At 43.7% G+C, this 16,878-nt stretch overlaps 2 protein-coding genes across 2 annotated transcripts in view; one reads left to right on the forward strand and one right to left on the reverse strand.

Moving 5' to 3' along the window:
* Positions 1-571: 571 nt before the first annotated feature.
* Positions 572-2,797, forward strand: b3gnt7l (UDP-GlcNAc:betaGal beta-1,3-N-acetylglucosaminyltransferase 7, like). The gene has a single exon (XM_063882197.1). It carries the CDS (start codon positions 844-846, stop codon positions 2,077-2,079), a length of 1,236 nt encoding a protein of 411 aa, XP_063738267.1. The 5' UTR covers positions 572-843; the 3' UTR covers positions 2,080-2,797.
* Positions 2,798-2,901: 104 nt separating this feature from the next.
* Positions 2,902-16,878, reverse strand: part of cep104 (centrosomal protein 104) — a 48,886-nt gene continuing 34,909 nt past the window's right edge. Inside the window, 2 exon segments of the mRNA XM_063882184.1 lie at positions 2,902-4,509; positions 6,488-6,575. Coding sequence (XP_063738254.1) covers positions 4,379-4,509; positions 6,488-6,575 — 219 coding nt within the window. The 3' untranslated portion in view covers positions 2,902-4,378.

The following is a 16,878-nucleotide window of genomic DNA, read 5'->3' on the forward strand; positions in this document are numbered from 1 at the left end:
ATTGTGATGGATTACATCAAGTCATTTGTCTTCCATGTGCACAACTATGTATATTGGCATGTTATCAAATAAGGTGATGAAAAGTCGTGTGTCCAAATACTACCCAGCTTATTAAGAAAGGGTGTTGACACTAACTTGCATGAATTCATTTCTAAGAAACTATTTACCGCTGCTTTTCTCATGCCTTCAAGTATTTTACGATGTTTCTGACTTGTATTTCAAAGGGGACTTTTGGTATACAGTATCCTAAAATATCCAGGAACTGTAAACAGAGCTTTTTACATTTTTCCTTAGGTGTGTTGAAAATATTTTATAATTTTTTAGATCTGAATGTGTTTTTCTTTCATTAAAGAGCTTACTTTACATTATAAATAAATAAATGTTAATGCTAATTTCTATTAGGGACTAGGCTTACATTCTAATCATGGTGTAGTTTACATTGTTTAAAAGCACCAACTATTACTTGCTGGACACCTGGTGTGTGAGAAATGGGAAACCTGCTGGTCCCAGATCAGTGAGGATCATTGGGGGAGGAGAGAGAGAGAGACAGGGAGAGACAGGGGAGAGAGAAGTGTATCCTGCAGCAGTCATTCTAAGACAGAGTGCAGAGAAGGAGCCTGAGGACATGTAGTGCATCATTTCCCAGAGAGGCGATGTGTGACTTCACAGAGCGCCGTTGTGGGCAGTCGTGGCCCCTGGGCCCCTTCAGTGTCAGGTAGCCGAAGGAAATATCCTCTGGAGATACGCAGCGGCGGCGGTGATGGATGGAAATCAAAAGTTGTGAAACACTATGAAGGCAGCACGTCCAGAATCTGAGGGTATGTGGGCTCCGCAGTAAAAGACATGGATCACTTTTTCCGGAGGAAGCGGGTGGGTCTGCTGAAGCCGCTGCTCAGCCTGTCCCTCGTTTTCGCCTCTTTCCTCATGATCCACAAATTGAAAGTGGCAGAAAAGGACGCAGTGGGATTAAAACATGTCAGGGATACACCGTGGTGTGGCCCCGAGTGTTTTTCCTACAAGAAGAGGATCGTAAAAAACAGTTTGGGGAGCTCAGACTCTCCGGTGCTTAGCAACACAGTGGAAGCGCAGCGGGTCACCAACAAGATCCCGGCTATCTGGGACGCGCAGGTTCTCAACTGCAGCGAGGACTCGTCGGTGCGGACGCAGGACTGGTTCAAGCGCTTGGACCCGAGGTTCCACCAGTTTGTCCTGCACAGACACTGCAGATACTTCCCCATGCTCATCAACCACCCGGAGAAATGCGCGCTTGGAGAGGCGCACCTCCTCATGGTGGTTAAATCCGTCATCGAGCAGCACGATCGCAGGGAAGCTGTGCGTAAAACATGGGGAAAGGAACACACTGTGGATGGGAAGAAAATCAAAACGTTATTTCTTCTGGGGAGCCCCACGACTGGGAAGGACACTAAGAACCTACAGAAACTGATCGAGTACGAGGACAGGATCTACGGGGACATCCTGCAGTGGGACTTCATGGACACGTTCTTTAATTTGACCCTGAAGGAGGTCAACTTCCTCAAGTGGTTCGACATCTACTGCTCCGATGTGCAGTTTATATTCAAAGGAGATGACGATGTGTTTGTGAACCCGCAGAACTTGGTACAGCTCATCGACTTCAAGGTGGAGGATCGCAAAGAAGCCAATTTGTTCGTGGGGGACACCATCTCCAAGGCGATCCCCATCCGAAACCGGCAGAGTAAATACTACATCCCCAGAGAGCTGTACGATAAGCCATATCCACCTTATGTTGGAGGTGGAGGGTTCCTCATGTCCTCCAAGCTGGCCAGGAGGCTCTTCGTGGTCTCAGAGGACATGGAGTTGTACCCCATTGACGATGTGTTTTTGGGCATGTGCTTGCAAAAGCTGCACTTGGTCCCGGAGATGCACCCGGGCTTCAGGACATTCGGCATCACCAGGCGCAAGGTGAGCTCCATGAACAGCGAGCCGTGCTTTTACAAAAACCTTATCGTTGTGCACAAACTGAGCGCACAAGAGCTTCTCACGATGTGGAGCGTGGTGCACAGCGAGGAGCTCAAGTGCGCAATTAACGTGTCAATATAACTGAAAATGTATATGAAGTAAACTAATTCACCGAAACTGAACTAAATACACGGGAGGATTGTTTTTGAATAATTATACCTGATAATCTTTACACGTCTATACTGAATCTGCTGAGTCATGTCAAGGAAGGGGGCAAATACACGTGTTCATCCTTTTTTTCTAAATTTTGCATATTGTTCTGGACCAATCCAGCACAAGAGCTTATTTGATTTTCCATTTTTTGAAACCACTAACCAAAACTCCACAGCGCGCACGCATCCTGGAAACGTTTCTTTTTCTTCTGATTCTTGGTGCCATTTCAGGGTCACTCGATCATTTAATTGTGAAATCCAACATTGATGTTGGGAGACATGGTTGTAATGGTTTTAGTGCGTGTTTGTGCAGGCATAAATAAGTCCGGGCTTCTTACTTCCTGGTATCCCTTTGTCTGAAAATGCTGATTTTATCATCAATTTCTAATTTCAGTGTGACTACATGGACTCAAAGCACACAACAATTGCATTCAAAGTTGATTTATTACGTGGTAGGGGCTGAAATGATGATTATTTTAAGTTAATATATTGTTTATTCCACCTTTCTATGGTATTTCTTAAGTGTCAATGATCTGTATATGATTAGCAGAGGCAGGTCAAAAACCAAAGAAACTAAAAGGTCTGTAATACTGTAGATTTGTGTATGATAATGTAAATAAAACTCGGACTATCTGTCAAATCTGTAATACAGAATGGTTGTTGCATCATTTGTGAACAGCGCATGAAAATGCTGATTATTGGTGGGAAAATCTGGATTAAAATGTAAAATAGTATCAAGTGAAATCAAATCTTCAATGTTATGCTTAATGTAGCTTTATTTAAACAAATACAGATTCTTTGCAGAAAAAATAGGCATTTGGTGCTATAATTATTCAGAAAACAATGACTATGCACATAAAAGCATATAAAAAATATCCACTGCAAAGGTCCTCAATACAGAAGCATATAAAAGCCAATGTGATGGATTAGGAAGTCAAATACACTCTCTATACATTCACTTCTTTAACAGTACGTCTAATCACACACATTAATGAAGAACCTATAATACAATTTTCAAAGACGCCTTGGACTGTTTTACGGAAGTTTCTGTTTTAGTTCTTCTTGGCTGTGGATTAATCACAGACAAACTACAATCACCATCATCATAACACTGAGCGGTACAATAAAAGAAGTACAACAATAGCATTAAATATTTAAAAAGTATGTTAAAATGTTGAGTTTTTGGTTAAAATCAGCCAAAATACACTAAAAAGAGCTGATTCAACTATTGACAGTAAATTCATGTCCATTGTCTGTTTTCCTTTTGAATAATTCTGTTGCGTTCAAAGCTCTACTTGGTCTCTTACCAAACTAGTATGGCATATAAAAAGGTGCTATCTATTCAGGATCGTCAGTAGGAGTTAAACAGGAAAAATAAAGTAAGTTCAACCAGTACTGAAAATTAAGTACCATCCCTTTGGCAAAGTGCTATTTCATATTATTCCTTCGATTTACACATCAATAAGTGAAAATGTAATTCCTGACAGTAAAGCTACACTCAGGTTGTCAGGGAGGATGCTGGGAGTGGCTCATTTCATTTTATTAATATAATGGCTTTTACTGAAACGTTTGTGGTCAAAATATAATTTGAAATTAAATGCTGAAATCCTATTTTTGATGTAAAGAGTACCCATTTTTACTATTTTAACAATAAAATGTTCTCCTTTATAGCAGCTGTGGATAGCTTGGGTAGAACGGTTAGTTAAGTAACTAAAAAATAATTAACCCTGAAGATGTCACAGTGAGTCATCAGGGTTATGTCAGACCCGAGATGCCATTAGGCACGAAATGGCAAGATACGTGTTTGAATCTGTCCCTTCAGAGTCAGCAAAATCAAAAAGAAAGAAATACCAGATTCATGGGTGATGCCTTTTAGTTGTGTCATTTCCAACTGGGGTTGGCTCCAAACCAGTGAGCAGTTTCAAAAAAATGAGAGCCAAAAAACCCGAGACATCCTGTAAGGTGATACCGGCAAACAGGACGCAGTCTGCACATGTTTACTAGCCCAACAGGTGTGTAACGCCAGAGGATGACGTCAGGCAACAGGTCTTATGATGGTGATTCCAGGTGGACTAACCCTAACCCTAATCCTAAGAAGGACTGGAAGCAGAGCTAATACAGCGAATAGGCTATAAGATGGGTAACCTATGGTGGGAGCAGGAAATGTTTGAGTAGTTTCCTACAGGACAGTGTATTGTCGCTGGGTGCCTCCCCAGGGTGCTCCATTGTCAGTGCTTCGCTGGTGTACTTCCTCTGGCCATTGGTGCCAATGCTGGGATCCGGCTGCCTCTGCCCATGGCTCTGCCTCGGGCCCCCACCGACCAAGCATGCTTCATCTTGGCTCCACCACCTGCCCTTCCTGGACACACACAAACAATATCTGTAGAGTAAACCTTTATAGGAACATGCATACAGAGAGGGGTACTCTATGTGAATGTTCCTTTGTTCCTCTGGTTATTTACCACTAAACACAGCAGCCTGCATTAGCTGCGATGACGGTATAAACAAGCATTCATGACACCTGGTTATATACAGTACCTTCACACCCGCCCTGATGCAATATATTGTTTCTTTGCTATGGAGCATTGGAAGTACCTAAAATGTTGTGTTGAAAGAAAAACTGCTCTTTTAAGCACAACTACACATTGTTATTTATTTGTACATTTTGTGTTCAATGTATAAAATGTTGGAAATAATTAAACTTTTTAAAAGATTTTTATTTCATAAGGTATTTGTTGTATTTTAGTTGTATAGTGTAAGCAGCAGAAGGTAACAAACTTAAATCTGTTCATTTATCACAAGCACTATTTCCAACTCAGGACTGCTGTTTGGCCCATCATCTATTAACAGGAAATAACATCTACAAGATATATCACAATCTGAGTCGCCTACCACCTTCAACAAACTGTTTCCTGGAGAAAAAACCCCAGAAAAGTTAACATTAACTAGCCATTATCCATTTGGAATATCACATTTGAAGCACATCAAATCAGTCAATGGATAATGGGATGAACTTTTTTGAAACGTTTTCAGTATCCGTATGTCAGTGGGCTCATTATGGGGCCTAGTGGCACCCCTGATGTTAAGGGTCATGCTCCAGGAACTGCACTCCTGCTCTCCTGACCTCGTCTGGGTCTACCTATTGTCATCGAACTTGCTTAAGTTAAACTCTTAAAGATTTCTGTTGATCTGGCAGCAATGTTGGTTGCCTGTGATAACGGCTGGTGTATTTAATTAATACAGCTTGCAGAATTCACTTCACTTTGGATGTGGATGTAAAGCCACCACTGGGGGCAAAGAATTACCCTGAAAACTTCTACTCTTTGACAAAGGCAACAGAAGATTTACCTGAATACATTTTGACTCGTCACATTAGGAAAAGCAGAGGGGTTAATAATACAGGTAATGGCTTTTTGCAATTAAGCTGTTTCGATTACAATGCCGTCCTTAGTGTATGACAACACCTGTCATGTAATGTATCTAAGTACAATTGTTCAAGTACTGTGCCTAAGTACAATTATGGCATAACTGTATTTTACTTGACTTTATTTCCATTTTACGTTGTTCTATATAGTTACTGGTTAGTAATTCAAATAAAAACCCATAAAGAGCTTATATGATGAAGTATTAAGGCACTATCAATTCACACAGTAGCATTCAAACTAGCTAAAATGAATATCCCTGACTGGTATTTCTACTTAAGTAAAGGATGTAAGTCTTTCTTCCACCACTGGTAGCACCTATGCTTTGATTAAAGTCAAAATGTCTGCTGTGAGACTGGATCTGTGAAGATGACATTTCCTGTAAACATTGCGGCATAAGTACGCAACTTCACCAGTAAAACATACTCTAGAGAAAAACAAACTACGGAATGCAAATACACTAAATAGTTGCTGCTGAAACCATTAATAGTAGATTAAATTGGGTTTGACATGTTGCAAACTGTAAAACATAGGGCAAGGGTTAACTTGAATATATTCAGCAGTGGTTCTCGAGTATGGGGGGGTTTTGAGCCCAACTGTCACTCTGGCATTAAAATGATTATTATTGTAAAGTGAGAGGTTCTCATAGAACTGTTCCTGTACAAAACACTACTTGGTATTTCGATCATCCACACTACCACTACCACAATTATAAAATATCAATCAAAGAGGAACACCCACTACACTTCAAAATAAAAACTGTTTTCACATGCTTTATCCTGTGCTTTGTGACAGGAAACCATAGTGGAAAAGCTGTAACATGAAATTGTACTAACAAGCATGGGCACTCTGTATAGCGTTCACATTGAGCGTTAGGGAGGTGGGTGTATGCAGGGGGTGTTATGAATGCTTTACCTTGTGCTGGCTGGGTTCTCTGGGACACCGCAGTCCTGCGTGAGTTTTGTTTACAGCCCTCCCTGCCCATGAGGTGAGCCTTCCAGGCCTGGAACAAGGACAAAAGTAGCTCAGTGAGTTCGTTCCTCTCCCAGGTACTTTCTCGATTGGGACAGCCACGTGTGACTGTGGGCCCAGTCAAGACCCCAATGGCTGCCCTCCCTCCCACTAACACTAAAGCCTTTCATTGGCTGCATATGCACAACTGTGCACTCACAGAAAGAGTGTGACTTTCTGTGAGTTTTTTCTTCATTTATTTTTAATGGTGTTAGAGGTTTTCAAATTCAACCAAATTTTGAACTATGGTTGAATAAAAAGTCACTTTACATTTCGCATAACCTCAAATGACTCATATCTTATCCCACTCGACGCCAATAAAATGTTTTAATGGTAACTGGTTGAAAACTGCAACCATGTTGTATAAAGTTCACTTTTGATCCCCTAGACCAGCCAAAATGTTGACGTTGACCCACATTTATACTTATCACATTAACAAATGACAACATGCACTTTTCACTGCGGACACCATATCACAACAGCAACCACACAGGTGTAATTAATATCATTAATTAAGACTGTTGTTTTGTGGAGACGGTCTCTATGGTACTGGCACTAAGCCCTCGTTAATGTTATTGGTTCCACCTGTGCTGTTCCTGCTCCAACTTAAAATGTCTGCTGTGGAAAAAGCAGATGGTAGAATCAGAGGATGAAACCCTCTTTATTTGTCACATACATGCTGTCAAGTGTTCCGTCTTTTTTGGCTGTGCTTAACCCCCACTTGATAGGGAGGCACCAATTCTGAATGTTTTAACTGGGTTTCACTCAATGACCAGGCTTCTTGTATCTTTATCCGATTTATTCCTTTTGTAGCCCAGACAGTACAGGTGAAAAACCTTAAAAACCAGAGAACACCAACCATTTACAAATTTGCACATCTCTTATAAAAATAGGCACAGGAATCAACAATGATCAATTATCAAAATGTTTGACCTGACACGCATGTATAAATAACCACATATATATATAAATAAATAACCACATGTATATAAATAAACACATTTGTTAAGTTAATCATTTTAGCTTGAATCCATCACAGATATTAAATTAGCCTACATTTTCTACTACGAGAACCACAATGAGTGACTGATCAACCACATGGATCACTAAACAGTTAAATTGTTAGCAGCATGTTTAGCGCACCATTTTTTCCCATATAAATATTTACAATACATATTTACTCCCACCAAGTTACAATGTGCAATTTCAGCAATTCATTTTAGACAAACTTCATATGATCTAGGACTATGCACGTTTTAAACCATGGCTTTATGCCAATCCATCACAGCAGTATCCCATATCAAAGAGCTAAATCACTGAATTAAGCAAACTACAATAAAACTGACTAACCAACGTTTCCACAATACATTCTGCACTACCTGTGAATATTTACAACACAAAAGCAGATACTACCGTGCACAAACACAAATGACTTTCCCGCGGCAGCATTCCAATGCGTCGTCGGCGTCCATCAAACAATCAACAAGTGGCACTCGCAACAAAGTCTTAACGTAGCGATCTTACCGGCTGTCTGTTCAGTCTTTGAATAATTGGTACCAGATTCAGCACAACTTCGGAAGAGCTCGATGAGAATGCCGCCTCTTACTCTCCTCGTGCTTTACTGACGTTTGTCTTTTTAAACAGATATTAAGCCGGAACTGCGTGCGTCTTCTTTTCCTGCTCGAGTGTTCCCATGCGAGTGATAATTAGTTCCGCTTGACTGCCGACGACGAAAAAGGGGCGTTCACCGTGACACCTCCCACTCAACCTTTTTGTCCTTGGACAGATAGGTTGCAAACTTTAAGGTGAACCTAAACAGTGAGGATTCTGCTCTTCTACAGGGAGAAGGACTACCAGCCGTCTGACATCTCTTCGCAATACCACCCCATTTGACTTCTCTGACCTCTCTGAGGACTTGGTCGCTGGCCCTTGATGCTGAACGGAGGCACAGTTGCTTGGTGTGACAAGAATCTCAACATCTCTCCCCAGGTATGGTCCAAACAAGTCAACAGATATAAACTGGAATGGCGCAGCAGGTCTTGACCTTTCTACTGGCAGATCACCCATCACTTGTTGGCATACTTGAGCTCTTGCCTTCCTGCAGTGGATGCACTGGTTGACAACTTTCTGGGCCAGCCTTCTACCTTGGATGACCCAAGCCTTTTGCCGCATCCTTAACAGAGTCCCGGCAACCCCTTCATGACCTTCCTGATGACTTTGGCGTGCCAGTAGAGTTCCTAGCCAGGTGTCGAAAGGAACCAGTGGAACAGCCAAGCAGTCTTCTTTGAAATACTGTATTCGGCCTCCACACAGTAACAGCCCACTAGCTCCATCCTTGTACACAACCAGCCGGTCTGTTGTGGTGCTGGGGAAGGTAACTCCTTCTAGTGCTGCTAAACACAGATCTCGGAATGAGTCCTCCCTCTCGGCCGCAGTGATGATGCCAACCAATGGGACTGCCTCCCACTTTGGTCTTCCCCTGGCTCTGCAATGAAGAAACTTCTTTGCCGCCCTCCAGACCAGCGCTAGTGACTTCATTAGTCGTGTTAGCCTACTGAACCGCTTGATATCCAACAGGCTTGAAGCTGCAACCTCGGCTGGTGGCCTATGCAGATCCGCGGAGGTCGAAGTTGGATCCTGCTTGGGCTCCTGCCTTGACTCCTGCTTGGGCTCCTGCTTTGCTCCAGCCCGGGTAAAGGCAGCCACAAAAGCCTTCTTTTGGATGCGTGTGAGGTTCTCTCTCGCTTCGGCAGCAACATCCTTGGCGGACTTCACTGGCCACTCACTCTCTGGGAGACTTAAGAACTTAGGACCCAGCTGCCACTCTGTGCCTTCATCCAACTCTCTGGGGCTTGCCCCTCTGGAAATAATATCCGCTATGTTGAGTGGGCCAGGAATCCACCACCAGTCTTGGACGTTCGTGCTGCCTTGAATTTCCCCAATTCTATTTGCGAAGAACGTCTGGTAGCCGTAGCTTTCGCGTTGGATAGCCCCCAGGACTGTCTGGCTATCAACCAGGTGGTACCACCTCTCCACACGAATTCTGCAGTGCTTCTGGAAATACTTCTTCAGACGGGCAGCGTAGACAGCTCCACAAACTTCAGCCTTGACAGCGTCCCCCTTATGGTCTAACGGCGTCAGCCTGGCTTTGGAATCAACTAGCCGTATGGTCACGTCTTGTGGCAATTTCCACCGCAGGTACAACACAGCGCCGTACGAGCGCTCACTACCATCGGAGAATGTGATACCGCAGGGCTCAGCGGATGGGTCAGGAGGTGTCAAGGCTCTGACGAAACTCACCCGACCGAGCTCAGCATAGTCCTCAAAGAGGCAGACGGCATCTTCCCGGAGGCCCTCAGACAAAGGTACGTCCCATGTATTTTCTGATGGACTATCTTTGCCCTTTGCTTCTTGGAAAGCTCTCCTCACCAAGATGGCTCCCTTCTGCTTGACAGGCGTCACAAGCCCAAGGGGATCGTCCAGTCCAGAGACTTGACTTAGGAGCTCTCTACGAGTGAGTGGATTTGGCACCCGTGCCCTTACTTCATCTTGCAACAGGTTTTCTCCCAATCTCATTTTCTTTTTCTTTTTAGAGAAGTTCACAGCCACCATCATGCGAAGTTTGTCACTCTCTGGGTCATACCCAAGACCCAGAGCTTTATTGTTCTCTTTGGAGAGTTGGTTTGGAAGGACCATCACTGAGGGTTCTTTCCTCTCCAGGTCTCTGTGTCCTGGCCTCCCACTTTGGCCAGAGTAGACCCACGGCTTCATGTAGAATCCGCCGGCTTCCAGGATCTTTTTGACATTAGCTGTTATTTGCTTGAGCTGACTCGGGTCGTTGTGCGAAGTCAGGACATCATCGACATAGGCGTCTTGTTCCAGCACACGGCGCTCTTCTGCAAGGTGGTTGAACATTGGCAGATTCGCCGTCTCACGCATGGCGACTTGTGCGATGCAGCCTGCCGGCTTATCTCCGATGTTGACCCTCGTAATCGCCTTTTCAGTCCTCATGAATGTTGCTTCGACAGCCCTCCTATTGTTGGGCAATGTTACTGGATCCTCTATCCAGGGATATTTCGCATGCCAATGTGGCTTCTCACTGTGACGATCTCCGGTTACATACGTCAACCCACTCTTTATTTGCTCCAGCTCCCGCTCCTCAGAAATGGTCATCTCTTTCCCCCCAGGTTGACAATGTCCACATCTACAGCCGCCGCACCTGGGCTCACAGGCAGCCCCAATGCTGTCCCACCTCCACCAGTCCAGGAAGTCTTTGCTGGCCGCACACGTAGTGGCTTGGGTGAGTGGAGGCTGTTCAAGTGAGCCTTTACAGATGATTTCCTTATACTCTGCAGCTGCTGTCCGCATGGAGCGTGCAAAATGAGTTCTGGAGCCATGGGCCGTGATTGTAACATCTTCCAAAAGGTCTGGATGAGAACCACCCACTGTCGTCCCAAGGGGACCATCCCACAAGACAAGGTCACCAACGGAGCGCACCTTCTGAGGGACGAGCTGGCCTTCTTTATGGCTGATGAGGAGCTTGATTTTAGTGGGACGGACCAGTTTATGGAGGGGAACGTCAGGAAATATTTTTTGCAGTCTCTTGGGTGGCACGTGCCGATTTACTTCTGCGATGCTATTCAGCCCATAACACACAAGCTGGTGGGATCTCAAAGTTCCCTTTGAAGTTGTGACCCGGATTTTCAGTAGATACCGCTTGGTCTCAACTGTTACTTGCATCCCGCCAACTCCATGGACTATGAGCGTGACATCCTCACTCCGCAAGTTCAGCTCACCTGCAGCCTCGTGAGTGATGTAATTGGTGTCGGATGCCAAGTCTATCAGGGTCCCAAGCTTCTGCCCAGCATTTGCAGTGACTTCGAGGATCATCATTATGACTGGGAACTCATCAATACCATTCTCCGCCATGACTGAACTGGATGTTTTTGAGACAGAATTACAGAACACATTTCGACACCGCTGAGCCAAGTCGGGGGCCAGGCTTGTCAGGAACTCTTCCTGGGTCTCTGTGTACTTTTTCAATTCGCCTCTTGCAGGGCTCGGCCTCAACTTCCTCAGCCCATCTCTTTCTCTTCCAGCCTTGGAACAGAGGTAATAGTGATGACGTGGGCCTTGAGTGTCCTTACACCCCTCGCTTTTACACAAAAAGGTGGTCTTGCACTCTGCATCATTGCCGTGAACCTCGAGACACCTCCCACAAGCACCAAGTTCCTTAACTGCTTCTTTCTTTTCTGCCACTCTGAGCTCTTTGAACTTCTTGCAGTAATACAGCTTCCTCCCGTGGCCTCTATCTCCACAGACAACACAAGATGCTTGGGAGCTTGAGGAGTTGGTGGACTTTGTTCGGGCGTGCTTTTGTGGGATTCTTGCCTCTCTCTTGCTGGGATCATCCCTTAATTGATCCAATTGCTCATAAATCTTCTCCTGACTTTTCAGAAAACCAAGGAGCATGTCGAACCTGTCTTCAGGTGATACGTCTTCCTTCCCTTTTGATACATAGACCAGCCACTCCTTCTTTAAGCTTTCAGGCAGCTTGCTCTCCAGGGACTTTGTGACGAGAGGATTTTTCAAGGCGCCCGTGTTTCCCAACGCGCTGAGGTCATACAAGGCTTTTTCAACAACCTGGATCAAGTCCACGATCTGCCTGGGTTGGTAGCTTTTCACCGGTGGCAGTGCCTGCAACTCTTCAACAATTTCCAGGGCAATTGCTGTTTTATTTCCAAACCGGTTTTCAAGGACGCGAAAGATTTCATCCGCCGTTCCATATGTTGACAGGCGAAGGTCCCTCGCTACCTTTTCCTCAAGGCTATCCAACAGCTGGAATTTCCTTACCTCCCGGGAGCCGGTAGGTTCCCCTTGCTTTTGGAGTGCCTCCCATTCCTTCTTCCAGAGGTAGAAGTTTCGCTTATTTCCATCAAACTGCGGGAGTACTATTGGCTTCAATTTGATAGCAGGTGTCCGACGTGGCTCTTTTCCTGGGGACCCATCATTCTCCAGCTTCGCCTGTAATAGGGTGGCTTTCTCTGAAATCAAGTCAAGCAGCCAACCTTCCACACGCCTCATGCGCTGCTGGAAGTCAGGCCGCTCTTCATCTGGGACCCAGCGAGTCCATTTGCGGATGGCTTCTTTTGCTGCTCTCACCAGCCCCTCAAGGTTACTAAGCATTAATTCATATACCTCCAATTTCAGGCCAGATTCCTTTTTCTGCATCCGCTCACACTCCCTTTCAGCTGCCCCCAGTGCCAGGGACAGTTCAGGGTTGCCAAAACTTCCCCATAGAACCCTCTGGACAGCCTGCTCCACCTCCTCAAGTTTTCCTTCACATTCATCTGATGTCTTCTTAATGTCTGCACTTACGTCCTCTTTGGCCTGCGCTTCTTCCTCAGTCCAGGAAATTTCCACCTCCTCATTTGCCTCCATCACCCGGTCAGCCTCGAGTGCGACCTTGCTGAAGGCTTCCACCAGTTCTTCCGCCGACATTTTCTTGCAAGACTTCAGTAGTGAGTTTGCCAGTCGGGAAAACCGCTGTTTGGCAGTCGTTCTCTCCTTCTTTAACTGCTGCAGAGACTTTGACTCCATTTTGGGCTTTGGAAACGAACTTGGAAAGCTGTGGGCGTGGACTCAGTTGCAGGTGGGCGTGGACTCAGTTGCAGGTGGGCGTGGACTCCGCTGACTTAGTTTCAGGTGGGCGTAGACTCCGCTGACTTAGTTGCACGTGTGTGCCCAACTGCAGAAGCTGTAGCCTGGCTTGCTAGGAGCCTCTTCAACCAGCTCGAGTCGGTTTTTCACTGTCAAGTGTTCCGTCTTTTTTGGCTGTGCTTAACCCCCACTTGATAGGGAGGCACCAATTCTGAATGTTTTAACTGGGTTTCACTCAATGACCAGGCTTCTTGTATCTTTATCCGATTTATTCCTTTTGTAGCCCAGACAGTACAGGTGAAAAACCTTAAAAACCAGAGAACACCAACCATTTACAAATTTGCACATCTCTTATAAAAATAGGCACAGGAATCAACAATGATCAATTATCAAAATGTTTGACCTGACACGCATGTATAAATAACCACATATATATATAAATAAATAACCACATGTATATAAATAAACACATTTGTTAAGTTAATCATTTTAGCTTGAATCCATCACAGATATTAAATTAGCCTACATTTTCTACTACGAGAACCACAATGAGTGACTGATCAACCACATGGATCACTAAACAGTTAAATTGTTAGCAGCATGTTTAGCGCACCATTTTTTCCCATATAAATATTTACAATACATATTTACTCCCACCAAGTTACAATGTGCAATTTCAGCAATTCATTTTAGACAAACTTCATATGATCTAGGACTATGCACGTTTTAAACCATGGCTTTATGCCAATCCATCACAGCAGTATCCCATATCAAAGAGCTAAATCACTGAATTAAGCAAACTACAATAAAACTGACTAACCAACGTTTCCACAATACATTCTGCACTACCTGTGAATATTTACAACACAAAAGCAGATACTACCGTGCACAAACACAAATGACTTTCCCGCGGCAGCATTCCAATGCGTCGTCGGCGTCCATCAAACAATCAACAAGTGGCACTCGCAACAAAGTCTTAACGTAGCGATCTTACCGGCTGTCTGTTCAGTCTTTGAATAATTGGTACCAGATTCAGCACAACTTCGGAAGAGCTCGATGAGAATGCCGCCTCTTACTCTCCTCGTGCTTTACTGACGTTTGTCTTTTTAAACAGATATTAAGCCGGAACTGCGTGCGTCTTCTTTTCCTGCTCGAGTGTTCCCATGCGAGTGATAATTAGTTCCGCTTGACTGCCGACGACGAAAAAGGGGCGTTCACCGTGACACATGCACACAGCAGAGCACACACAGGGAAATGTGTCCTCTGCATTTAACCTATCCTAGTACTATGAGCAGTGGGCAACTATTTGACACTGAATCAAATATAATGCATTTGTAATGAGAGAATGGCAGAGAATAGCAGCCAAGCTGTCCTCCCTGCTGGACAATGTGTCCCACCCCCTCCAGGACACATGGTCCGCACTGTGCAGCTCCTTCAGTGACAGGCTGCTGCACCCGCAGTGTCTGACGGAGATATACCGCAGGTCCTTCCTTCCTGCAGAGGTCAGACTCTATAACCATCATGGCCCCCGGTAGACACCCACACATAACATCCCAGACTATAACACCCCACACCATGTGTGATATAATGTGCTATATATATACACTTAATTAACTGTGCAATATTTTCGTGGCTGCTACACCTCTGAACGGTTTCTGAGGTCTATGTTTAGGTCTGTGTAAAATTGCGTGATCTTTTTATATATTTTTTGTATCTTTTTGTAACATTAGGCTGTCTGTGGCTCTTTTTTTGCTGTGACAAATGAAAATTTCCCCTCTGTGGGACGAATAAAGGGATTCTGATTCTGATATAGACCTTTCAGCATGATATACTGTACAACTTGCCAAACGCCCAATTAGTATGTTACACCAGGTGTTTCCAATCAGCTGGCAATACCAACGCACCTGCTGTGACACCACTGATTGGTGGTTCAAGTTTTACTGAATGTAGACTACTTCTTATAGTGCTTCTTCCATTTTAGATTCATTCCAAACTTTTTTCTTTTTCTATTTTTGGGTCATATTTTTGGTTTGGTCCGTTCCTTCCTCTGTCTGTCAGCAGAAATCTGGTAATAAACTACTTGCCCTATTTCAAGAAATTATTTAGCATGGGCCAAAGAAGAACCCATTACATTTTCAAGCAAGTCCAAAACACTCATTTAGTCATTTATAACTTTTGTTGACATTGCGAGGTAGGAAATGTAGCCTCGGCAGAGGTCTGTTGTCTCTGAGTGCCCTTCTAGTTTCTTGATGGCTTAAACTTCCCTTCTAGATTGGCCAATTAGAAATCAGGACCACCAGTATTAAAATCAGCCAGCACACTTTTACAAGGCAGAAAAAGAGGCATTAAGTGATAAATTACCTCTATCAACCTATCAAGCAAAAACAGGTGTACTCATTCCAATTACGGGGTCTCCAACGAGTCTTCTATTGGTATTTTTTGTGTTTGTCACCAATTGCAGAGAAGTAGCAAAGTTTGAAAGAAACATGGATTTTCAATATTAATTGAAAGACATTGTAATAACAGTTAATGGAATAGACTTATTTTACAAGACCCCTAACATGTCAAACTGAAGTCTGGGGTTTTAACCACCAATTTGGACTTCTTATATAAGTTTCATTGCCAAAGTGCTGCTGGAAACAAGGACAGGCAGGGTCAGGACAGGGCAGGTGCTGACCAATACCTGAAGCTCTTGTGCCTCCTTCAAAGACACACTGCATGATTCATGAGCGTCCCAGATGACACAAATGAAATCGAAGACAAATGAAAGACTGCACTGTTGTTACATCTTTTAGTGAGGCAGAGAATCTTGTACACTTAATATCCATTGTAAACTTCTCTATCACACAAAGAGTGAACATACAGCAAGGCTTTTAATGGATGGTCAACACCAAGGCTTAAGAAATTCGAGCACTGTTTACTTACACAAAATAAGAGCTAACTCATTTAACGGTTTTGTAATAATTAACATTGAGGTTACATTCAGTGTATGCTACTACTGCTTGAGTTAATTATTTTTATCGCATTTCCTTGTTGATTCGTTCTATCAAATGTTTAATATTGAGATAGGACTTTTCCAGTTACAGTTTAAACATTGCCCACATAATAAATAATCCACCAACCCAGGAAACCTAATGAAAACCTGAACTTATCCAAGTTTCCAACAACATAAGAATGAAATTTTTTCCACTGTTTGACATTTTTACCAAAATAACTGCATTATCCCCAAACAACATGGCTACACAAATAGATTTAAGGAAAGCATGGCTATCAAAAAATACATATATGTCCATAACTAATCAGGATCCTTTTTGGCTTTTTGACTTCCGCTCAACCCAATAGGAATGTGAAAAATGTGATGCTATATACTTGATCCTGGGACAAATGAAACAGCCCACTAAGAACAAAGGCTCTGCCTCCTTTGAAGTGTTTGATGGCCAACAATAGCAGTGTTTTACGTCAACACCTGTTTGCTCCTCAAGCCTAATATTAGATGCTTTTTTTGGAATTGCAGTGTTGATTAAACAAGAGGGGCAATGGAAAAGGTTCCCTGAGTGAAGTTCAGGCCAAAATTATGTGAAAAGCAAAATACTCAGAATCAGCACTTGAATATCAATTAGTCACCGATTCACCTT

The sequence above is a fragment of the Eleginops maclovinus genome, chromosome 1 (genome assembly GCF_036324505.1).
Source record: "Eleginops maclovinus isolate JMC-PN-2008 ecotype Puerto Natales chromosome 1, JC_Emac_rtc_rv5, whole genome shotgun sequence".
In the NCBI taxonomy this organism is placed as follows: Eukaryota; Metazoa; Chordata; class Actinopteri; order Perciformes; family Eleginopidae; genus Eleginops; species Eleginops maclovinus.